The 11864-nt window shown below is 39.5% G+C and overlaps 1 protein-coding gene across 1 annotated transcript in view; it reads right to left on the reverse strand.

The window, feature by feature from the left end:
* ntrk2a (neurotrophic tyrosine kinase, receptor, type 2a) overlaps window positions 1–11864 on the reverse strand; it is a 70989-nt gene that overhangs the window by 12033 nt on the left and 47092 nt on the right. Inside the window, exons 14-16 of the mRNA XM_046387596.1 lie at window positions 9739–9927; window positions 4658–4788; window positions 220–392 (exon numbers count right to left, since the gene is read on the reverse strand). Of these exons, the coding sequence (XP_046243552.1) occupies window positions 220–392; window positions 4658–4788; window positions 9739–9927 (493 nt within the window). The remainder of the gene's footprint in view (window positions 1–219; window positions 393–4657; window positions 4789–9738; window positions 9928–11864) is intronic.

Genomic DNA, 11864 nt, shown 5'->3' on the forward strand with positions numbered 1-11864 from the left:
GAGGGAACAGGTGCAAATTTGTCATGTGAGAATGGTTATTGTTTGTTGCAACTATTAAGAATAAACTGCATCTGATTTAGCAGAAGAAACTTCTACTCTACAAGATTTGTCTTATTGATTTCTCTCTTTTCATGGTGACCTTTTGGAGGAATGCAAAGTCTTCAATATAACAGCTGCCCTTCTGATGAGATTTTTACGTAAGAAAGAAAAGAGTCATGCCTGAGAAACTTGTTGAGGTCTCCATGTTTCATATACTCAAACACCATGATGAGAGGGTCGCTTTCCACGCAGACTCCATAGAAAGTGACAATGTGTTCATGTTGAAGGTTCGTCAACAGCTCGGCCTCGCGGTGGAAATCCTTCCTGGCATTTTCACTGGCCTCTTTAAGTGTCTGCGCGCGCACACACACACACACATACACACACAGGTGACATTTTAAAAAACTGACAAATTAAAGACTCACACATTATGCAACGTACACTATTTTCAAATAGTCATTTTCACAGTGCACCCAGTCCGCTCCATTATGTTTGGCTGGTGTCCACTCAGAAGAAAAATGTCAGTGTCCGGCCTTGTAAAAGTAATTTACGGCAACTCGGCACACATGGTGTGAAATCACTGGCCCAGAGGAAGGACTGATGCAACGGCAGTGCAGGAAGAAAAATGAATGCATTTTATATTAATGTAAGCCATTACAGAGTACAACACTGTTTACATTCATCAAGTTCCATGGTTCCTTTGAAACTAATCTTTGTCTCCTTTCCGTGACTCAGGAAATGTGTCGGGGAGGTTATGTAAAACAAGCATCTGTGACAGAGACAAAAAAGGAGTGTGTGTATGAAAGACAAAAGACAGAGAAAGAGAGAGAGGGAGAGAGAGTTTCAGGAAATGAAAGTGATACAGGGTCTCTATTCATTTCACATCCGAAGAAAAAAAATATAGAAAATTCCTCCTGTCCTACATGAATAATTGATTGTCTTCCTACAGTATGTGACATGGATATACATTCACCTTCTGCCTTGTGTGTATGTGTGTGTTTGTGCTTGTCTGTCGATGTACTAACAGTCCCTACTACAAATACATGTTTAAAGGACAAGGAGAAATCACAGCGAAAGCTCAGGAAGAAGGAAATAACCCCTCGACCTTTCAGCTTCAACACTGAGACACCAGAAAATAAGACTCCAACTCCACCCACACACGTTCAACCAGTCATTTATCAAGAAACGAAGGCTTGGTCATGTACATTCAAGGCTGAAATGTAATACTACATGATGATTATATGGTGGATTATTACAGTATGGCTGCTGTATGCTCTGATCTCCGTTTGAAATGTGATATCGGACATCTATGGGAAGTCTGGGTTTGCTTTCCACTGATGAGTTCTCACATGCTGATGATGTCTTTCTGTTTCAGTGTGTCTGGTTGCATTTCTAAGACTGACCCCCTGCGCCATAGGATTTTGTGCTATAATTATAAATCAATACTACCATTATAAAGGGTTTAAAATGGTTAAAATGTAAAAGTTTGGGTTGCAAGGTTGTGAAAAGATTAATCCCTTGTATTTTGTAACAATTCCAAATGATAACTACTCATAGGTTTTTCACTTTCTAAGCCAGCAAATCTGCAGTTATAAATGAGATCATAGGTCAATTGATTGGTTTTCTCAACAAACTGCAGAAAGCTTAAAAGACAATAAAAAAGAAAGTCTGGCAACCCAAACTTTGTTCTTTGTTTTTCTTATAATGTATTACATCTCATCTGTAAAGCATTAATAAATGGTTTATTGACTACTAATGAACCTGTTTACAAACTTTTGGAACTTTTACAAAGGGTGACTTACCAAAAGTGGCACTGCAATTACTTACTTACTTACTTTCATGTAACTTTTTTCATTATCCTCATTTGACCGATGGTCCGTTGTACTTTCACTGTATTTCACTGAATGTAACTTACACACAAGGAAGGGAAAGGAAATCTGGGATACAAAATGTGATTAAAGCAAAAAAAAAAATAAATAAATAAATAAAGCAAAAAAACTCCTCTTCTTTCCTGGTAAACACATGCAGCGCACCACTGGGCTCAATCAGCTAACTGAACTGTGCAATATATCACACAACCACAGTAACAAATGTTCATCACTGTGCTGAGCAAATCACGTTAAAGTTGAATTCAGGGAAGTTAGGGAGCAGAAGGTTTCCTGTGAGCCAGAAACGTCTATGTATGACGCTCAGGAGTCTCTGAAATTAACACAGCATTAATTCCCAGGCTAAAAGCCATAATATTGCTGTGTTAGTCATCCAGTCTGCGCACACATTCAGGTCCCCGGACAAATAAGAAGCAATCAACTGCCTCGAGCTCGGGAATGTAGTGACTCACGTTTACATGTGTGAAAGCAGCATTATTGAAAGTGCTTGGTGTTCATGATTGATGGCACGCAGGAGTTTACTGTAAGTGTGTACGTAAGGACTCATGTATAGTTATCTGGGTATTTGTAAGTGTTAAAGTGAGCCTGTGATCGATGGCACCTCAGTGTATACAGTAATAATACAGCAACACTAAAACTTCCTCCTGTATTACGGCTGACCGGGTGATTGATAGTCGACTCTAAAACCTGGACCATTATTAGCTCTATTAGTGAGTGTAGGTTATTGTAATGTGCTGTACAGGAGAGAACATGTTGCTGTAATGTAGGATGCATGACAGAGTACAGCATAAGTACAGCCTGTACACGTGAGTGTGTGTGTGTGTGTGGCTGGTGTATTAAAAGAAAAATACGCCTCAGAATATGTTCTTGCTGTGTTGTATCAGTTTATTCATATTGACAGGGCAGTATTATTTTTATAAGGCTGATGCATATCGCAGCATTTCAGTTTCCTGCATACTATAATAGTTTATATTACTTTAATTAATTAGTTTGCGTCCTCAGATCACAAAAATCTGGTGCTGAGACTATGTTGCCAAAACTTGAAGGGTCGGCACAGCCAAAACACAGTTTCAGTATACTTAAAGTTTACTTTGAGGTACAGAGGAACACACTAACTGTCCTTTTGATACCACGGGAGAGAGACAAACACGAGAAACTTGGTTGACGTCTCTGTTTTTCGGGTACTCAAACACCAAAATGTAAGTGTGGGCTTTAGTTGTCCACATCTCAAATGTCTGCTTCCATTCCAGTACATACAATGGAGATAAGAGATGTGTTTTAAAAAGCTACATGATAAACACTTTAAAGACAACATCACATTTTAGAAATAGTGTCTTAGTTATTTGACAGTTCCTTCTTGATCTATTTTGCTGTCCGGTAAGAAAAAGAAAAGATGTGGCTTCTTTCATTGGACAGTAAAATCTGTTTGTTTCTTTGGTAATTTGGGTGAACTGACCCTTTAACCAAAGAGAAATTAAAGCATTGTCATCATTTATTTGAAGTCTGTTTTTCCTCCACCTCTCATGACATCTTCTCTTTGTTGATGCAGCAAATGGTGAGTCACACCAGCTGACGAAAAGACGACGCCGAGAAGAGCGCACTATAAGCACATGGTGCATTAGCTAATTGGAAAAAAAAAAATCTGATGAACGTAGAACGTGAAATCAATAAAGAGACTAATGATTAAATGTTTCGTCTACATCAAGTCTACGCGCAAACACATCTATGGCAATTTGAGAAATACAATTGATTTTTAGTGTAAGTTGAATGCAGATTATAAAATGTTTTACTAGATTTGACGTGCAGTGAGCAACACGCGGCATCCCGTTCGACAAACCGAAACGCTGCTTCTCGGGATTTTCAGGTGCATATTTTTACAGAGTGCTCAGACTGAGCTGAAGCTAAGCTGGCAGAGGACATCAGCGGGCCGGCAAGCGGTTTAGAGCTTAGCTGGGAGAGCCAAGAGGTGTAGGGAGAGAAAATACGGTTTAGGATCTGAGAGGAGGAGCGCGATCAAGAACTGCAGAGGACAGAGAAAAAGTGCTGCAGGTAGAAGTTAGACGTGAGGCGTGTAAGATAGAGGAAGTTGGAGGCGGTGGTGAAGGAGGACGGGAGGTGGGGTGGGTGTCTCTCACAGGTCATGTATTGTTAATGAGAAGTTCTTCACCAATCAGATCCTGTTTCACCGCAGACCAGGAGAGAAAGCATCCTTGATGGAGAGATGGATGGATGGACAGATGTGATGGGAGGAAACCGTTCAATTTGACCCCGGAAGTCAGCGGTTTGAGTGTAATTCCACCTTTTGCTTAAAGACTTAAGACTTAAACTCTTGAAAGAGATGACTTTCTAACAATAGCAGAGGAAATGGAGGTGAGGAGATGGCAAATGCAGAGTCTAAATACTCTTTCATTTCATTTCAAAATGCCCTGGATCCATTTCAGGAACAAAGGATTATCTGCTGAAAACTGTTCAATATTTCAAAGGTAGATCATGTATCAGACTTCATTGTAAACTACAGTATAGAAAGCAATAACTTCACCTTCATTGATGACATTATTGACTATTTTGGTGCCATGAAGCATTCTGTAGGAACATGGATTTTCAAAATACCTAATAAAACCAGGTCTGGGACACAAAGTACTTTCACTGCTTAATTCAGATCTAATCTAATCTGTTTCTCAGGATCTTGCAGTAAAATAAGTGACAATAAGACCATTACACCCTCAGATTACCTTGACAGCCACCAGTATCTTCTCCTGGTCAGGTGAGAGGTTGTAACACTCGGCCAGGAAGACTTTTCCAAAGGCTCCCTCTCCCAGCTCTCTCTTCAGCACAATGTTGTGTCTCTTAATATGCTGGACGACTGTAAAAAGAGGAGAAAGAAGACATGAAGAGGAGTAGGAATCCATTTTAATGTGTGCTGGTTCTCACAAGGTCACAAAAACAACACAACATTATGTCAAATAAGCTTGAGTCATTAAAATTTGATTATACTGTCTATCATTTTAATTAATCAGCAATCAGTTCAGCTTTGTTTGAGACTTATCTTCTTTTCTGAACAAAAAACATAACTGCAGGGTGTGCTAACTCCTCAACGAATCCAACCGGCTGGTTTTGTCAAGTGGAAAAGGTGGGACTTGATCATTTTTTTGAAATGTTATGTTAGCAAAGCTCTTTTCTGGGAGGTGAATCATGACAGAATTTAGCAGTAGACACTTTTTCACTTGCAAAAATATTTTATGTCGTCACTTAGAGTCATTTGAATGCTAAAGTAAATAAGCAAATTCACTGTTTTGTCATATACTAACATGATCCTGTTTTACTGTGGTGAAAATCTCTTCCTGCTCACCCACAGCTGGATCAGAGTCGGAAAACCTGCTTTCTGTTGCTAAGTAACTCATGACTCCTTGCCAGCTGGTTTTCAGAAAATTTGGCATCTCACCACAGTGATGCTACAAGGTTTTAGTCTACAGAGTGATTAACAGTGTGGTGCCCTTACTATAACCTGGCTAAGCTCTGACATTTTGACTGCGGGCCAGAAGTGCAACTGTTTGCATGCATGGAAACATGAATTATCCCATAATACATGTACTTGGGTAACCTATGTCTTCAGCGCGCACGCACACACACAAAGGACACCAAGAGCTGAGATTTATCTGTGATGTGATTAAGAGGCGCATTTGAAGAAAAGCTGTCCACTCAGAATATCACATTAAAGCCCAGCAAGACTCTCAGAAGCTGCATCGATCTACAGTGTAAGCTGCTGAGGTCCGCCATAACCCAATATTTTACAGGCTGAAAGAGAAAGACAGACTGAGCGAGAGATAAGAAACACAACTGGTCTGCATCAGATATTTAAAAGCATCTAATTCTCAATGTGAGATTGTGATCAAGGAGAACACACACACGGAATGTATTGTATACGTGTGTGTGTGTGTGTGTTTATGCCTTTGCAGGCTTTGCATGTGTACAGTTTACAGTATGTCAGCTCCTAGAATTTAAGCCTACTGTATTGTTTATTTGTTTTGCCAAATACATTTTGGAGGCAAAAGAAGGAAAACCAACACCAAATGATATTCTGTTGAGTACATGATTTTAAAAAAAACCCCAAAACAAAACAGGATGTAAAAGTGAGATTGGAGTTTGCATTCTTGTTGTATGTATGGTCAGGTTTTACAGTTGACTCTTCTAATGTTTAACCTTCAGGACAACCTTTCCCTGACTGTTTGAGTGGCAAAAGCTCAAGCTTTTCATTGAACATTTTGCAAACATGTTATTATACAGTCATTAAACCTTTCTTCATCATGTTTCTTTGTTCTGCAGACGTAATGCTTAAAGCAGACAGGACTGAGTATGTAAGGGTATCACTGTGGCTAAAACTAAATCTATCATTTAATCCTCGTGATGGGATTTACTTACGTTCAAATACACACATACAATACAATACAATAGAACAACTCCACAAAAAACCATTTAACCAGCTAATAACCGCACAATTTCCTCCTGTAGCTGCGTCATAAGCGCTCACACGTGAAAACGCCTCACACCACTTCCCCTTAATTAACACCCTGAAATAGCAAACAAACCGATGTGTGCGGACCAGTCACTTACTATGTTGCCTTTTCTTCTTTGGCAAGAAGATTCGGTGTTGTTCTCACATTAGGTCCTGCTGTTTTTCATTTATTAAAGAACTTTCCATATTTGCCGCACAAAGCAATCAAGGGCCTAAGTTAGCTTATGTTTTATGTCCTTATACCACTCAATAATTCCGCTTTTCAGGTGTCTGTCTCTCCCGGTTTTAGACTTCTATTTCCACCCTGCTTTCATTATTAAACTGTCTCTATGTGTGTGGTGCTACACATCGGCCCTCTTCTCCTCAATCAGTATCCTTAATTAAGATCTACAGAAATATTATTCCCCATTTACCAAACTTTGCACTCTTCATCTCTGATGTTTTTCTTAATTAGTGTCGCTTTTCAGTGCTTATCACATTCAGCCATTTTCCCTCATTTAGCATTGCTCCATCCAGTCTCATTATCTCACTTTCACTTTCCTTTTTTAGCATCCCTCTGTTCCATCATTTATCTCTCCCCATTGCCTTTCCCTTCAGCTGCTAAAGCTATCACTTTTTAATCGGCAGCCTCTAAACATTTACATCCAGGCACATGTTCCTGCCCATTCTGTTGCTCCATCAGTCTTTTTCTATCACTTGTTTATGACAACGCTTACAACACAAACATCAAGAGGAATAATATTTCCCATCAGTCACCTCCTCGGCCATCTTTTTCCATCTGTCTTTCTCCTCCGTCATTCAGTCCCTCCATATTATCCCCACTGAGCCGCCTCTTACGCGACTCCTTAATCAGCATCTTATGAACAGCCAAGGAAATCAATGTCTCAGGGACATAATTATTCCCAGTTTGCCATTTTCTTCCATTCCTCCTTCTCTTGTCTGCCCAAACTCTTTCTATGACCCCGGATGCTGACATAAAATAGTCTGAACAGCTTGGAAATTGTGTGTTCAGTTTGAACCAAGCAATGTGATGGTTCAGCATCACAAAGTCAGTGTTTGACAGATGCTTTGAAAAATAAATAAATAAATAAATTCCTCATGCTATTAATGTCATGAGTCTTCTTTTTCTTTTCCACTTCATCTCTGACTAGTCAGCCACCAGCTCTATCAGAAGGTGGGGCAAATTGTGAACTAAAATTTCATAACTTCTTGCATGTGTGTGTGTGCACAATAGTGTAAATACTGTGCACTCCTGTTGATTTATGAATAAAATTTTCCAGAACGATGTTAATCCTCAGTCCTTAGATGCAACAAAATACAAACCCCAGAGGAACTGCTGGGATGGAAAGGTGGAAAAAGTGAGAGATACAGCACAGAGCCACAAGGAAGGAGTTACATAACGAAGGGGAATAAAGAAAAATCTCTCCTTCTGTTCAGGGCTGCAGCTACTACTGAGAACATTACGGATGAGTTCTCTGGATTTTCCCCCAGAGTTTTAGCACATTTTTAACCTCGAATGAGTTCATATTCTATGATAAAAAAAATTCACATGCTAGATATTTTATAAGCCATTTTTAAATTTGATATTTAGGAAATGTCAGAAATGTGTCAATAGTCTCATCTGACTCTCAGCAGGAAAAGTATATTTCAAAAATCAATTATTCCTTGAAGGGCAACAATTCAATATGCATTATTAATTGTAATACAGAAAGTGTTTTGTTGGTAGATAAAATTGTTTTACTTTTTACTTTATGGGTTAATATGGGTTAATTTGGGTTAATTTTTTTTGAAAAAGGTTTTCTGGAAAGATGGAATTTGATATAAAATATTGGTAAAACAGAGACAATGACAGTTATTCTAGTTCAGTAGAAGTAGTTTTAAATGATATCAAAATTGTTATTATTATTATTACCTTGTTTGTTTTTTGGCTGGGGTTATGACCTTATTATTTCAGACATTCTCAAGTGGTAAAAAACCGACCTTTTGCCACACGGCCCTCTCATGTAGACTCTTCAGTGTCTACATGAGGCACTGAGGGGCATGACAGTACGTTGGTATTTGATGACCTGGGAATAAGAACAAGTATTTTTCAATCCTAATTACAGCCCTACTTAAGTTGCTTGACATTTACAATATAAATGTCCAAATGTATATGTAGGACAAGGGAAACATAAACACAGTGGTTTACCACCACTGCAAGTCCAGGTGTGTTTTACTGTAACTCTTTAATAATCCACATCACATGCTTTCCGACAATGCCAACTCCTCTGATGTTATTATTGTTAATGATGTGCTCACTTCAGCGGTAAACTGCACAGCTGAAGCTTTGCAACACAGTTCCCATAATTACGTACAGATCCATCATTTCTGCAGAGTATTTGTAGCTTTCATGCTGCCAAGAAGACACCTGTGTCATCTCTTAACTAGAAGGGTGTACCCGCCACCAATTCCTCCAATTCCTGAATTTAATATTACAGGCTGCAGGCTGGTTAAGGGCCACTATTTAAAAAGAGTTCAGTTCTTGGCATGCAACCTGGAGCACCTTTGCCAAACTGTCTCCATCAAAGGCTGTTGCACGGGTCTCAAAAGGCAGAGAGCCAAATACTCGATCAGATACTTTCAGTATTTATGCTGCCTGTCTATGAGTCAGAGAAGCACACAGCGTAATAGTTGTAATGGCTGTAATATATTAAAAACACACACGCAGCCATATACACATATACAGCAGACGGTTATTGACTTTCATCGATCCTCTGCGCTTTCATTCTTGTCTTTAGATTGTAAATCCCAGTCTATCTTTTAGCTGTACAGCAAGACTGAAGAGGTCAAGTCCCAATCCCCCATCATTATAATGGTGTGCACATAACCCACAAGACACACACACACACACACACATACACAGAATAATTTACTGCAATACAAGGCCAAAGCCTGAAGAAGCTTTTATTACTTGCCAATAATCATAATACCATGTTGATGGACCAGGTCAATAACCTTGTGTGCTCTTTGTCTATTTGACTGTTTCTCTCTCACACACTCTCCTATTCTCCTCAGGTTCCTCTTCTATTTCTGTGTGTCTTCTTCTCCTTCCCACTTTGCCCTTATGTCTTTTGTTTTTTGTGTGGTTTTTTTTGTTTTCTGGTCACCCAAAAGAAAAATAACTTGACTCTCAGACTCTTGTATGTTTCGGCTCTGGTGATGTATGAGTCCCACATGGAAATCTTGGAATTTATGAGTAAATTTCAGTCACTGGCATACTCATTTAGGCACACATTAAAGGTTACTGAGATTTGTACTCACATGTGTCAGTTTTCAGGAGGCTGTTTGTGCTCCTGAAGTACTGAGGGTTTTCTATCACAGGGATCTTGGTCATGCCGATGATAACCGCATCAGGACCCATCTCTGAAGATGAAGGTGTGTTGCTGCCATTGGAGACGTGGTGAAGAGGAGAGGCTGAGTCATCGTCGTTGCTGATCACAGAAGATGGTCCTGAGAGAAAGGAAAGAGGGTTATGGTCTCGCAAGGTCTTGCATGTGGGCCACGCTAACAGCAAAAGAATCAAGAGAATGAATTAAGCTGTTAATCTGTTATTGGCATAGATTGACGAGATGATCAGAAAATGGGGAGATTACGCTGTTATTATTGATCACAACATACATCAGAAGGACACATCAGTTACTTTTCATAACCACTTTTCATAATAATAGTTCTTTGATCATCGTCAGAGCCCTCTCCCATTCGTATCAAATACTTGGAAGGGTCTTATGATAAGATAAGATAAGATAAGATAAGATGAGAATTTATTGATCCCTGGGGGGGGGGGAATTTATTTCTCCTCTTAACCTGGTTTTGAAGAAGGATAAAACAGTTGTAAAATTCTTCCTCATGATTTAATGAACCACAGTCAAGTGCTCACTGAAGGGTTGAAGGGTTGTGTCACCCCAACTGGACTTCCTGGATCATATTTCATACCTTTAAAAAACAAAAGAAAAACAGCGCAGCCCTTTGCATTTTTCAATGGAGGGCTATTTTCAGTCCAAACACCCTCGTATTGTTGTTTCCTTTCAAACAGCCGTATCTCTCAGCGGAGCTCTCAAGTGTTTGAAGCAAAGCCCAACCACTACCCCCTCCAACCATGACACTGACACCAGCGACAAGACACCTCATGATTGACCTGCCACTCCCTTACTGTCTTGCAAAACTTAAGTAGACTCTTGACCTGTTACAGTGGCTAATTGATGTGGGTTTAATTCACATCAACACAGTGAGGAGTCCGAAGGGGGCCGACTGTAGCATTTGGAAAAGACTATGTTACTGTTTATGGGATATGTGGATGAGCTGCATATAGGTAGACTCTCCCCTAGTTTTGACTTGGATCACTCTGACTCTTGTTTGGGTGAAAACAAATTCACAAATTTCCACGTGTAGATGGAGCCTATAAGAGTCCAATTAGAGGGCCAAACCTTGAGTATGAGGAGCTTTGTTGAATGTCATTCTTTTCATGTTTGACTGTTGGGTTATTTTTTAGGTCAGGCTCTGCAGCATTTAATGATGAAGTCAAGGAAAGAAAGAGATGAAGGTGCATTTCTACAAAGCTGAGGGGTTACTGTGAAAATAAAATGTATGCCTTGAAAAAGACAGATGTCATTAATCTAGGAACCTCATGGAGAAACCAAAAAGTAGGAAATCCATATCAGTACTCTCACTTGTTGTAACACTATTATCTGGTGGAAAAATCTCGGGAGAATAAGCTTTTCTATTTTCAAAATTGAGAAGTCTGTCACTGTCTCTGACTAAGTTAAAAAAAACACTGTATATTAAAATTCATGTTGCAGACATTTCTATTAGCTAAAAAAATGCAGTAATAGCAAGAAGTACTGCAAACAGGAGAGAGCTGGTGTGGCATGAGTCAGATACCGAGCCCAGCCCTTTTAGAGAAAAACGCTTTGTTTTGGCAACAACATGGAGGTGTTATTGGTTTCCAATTATGACAGTGAAAAGAGCTGATTCCATGTTCACAAGTTTGTCAGTTACAGCACACCTTCATGGCATTGCTGTTAATTCTCTGTGTCTTTAGGGTGAGTGCCAAAGCCAACAATATCAGCTTTTTCTTCCTTATGCATGCAGACTGTATCACTACATAGCAGCTACGCTTGCAAGTGCATACAGACATAGACGATCACTTCCCCTCATATGCCGATAAACATGCACAGGTGAAAATAAAGCTACTAAATACTTTAGAAAAATATTTGTGAGTGTCCATCACCTTTAACCCCAAACTGTCGCCTCACTCTTCTTAATACTTGGAAATTCCCAGTCATAAGCCGATTAGCCTGCAGCATCAGGTCAGTGTTAAAAATGCTAAATGAAATGGGTAAATCAAAGAGAAAACAACACAGGGCAGCTACAAAGAGCTGTAGTCTGTC

This window comes from Scatophagus argus, chromosome 4, assembly GCF_020382885.2.
Source record: "Scatophagus argus isolate fScaArg1 chromosome 4, fScaArg1.pri, whole genome shotgun sequence".
Classification (NCBI taxonomy): Eukaryota; Metazoa; Chordata; class Actinopteri; family Scatophagidae; genus Scatophagus; species Scatophagus argus.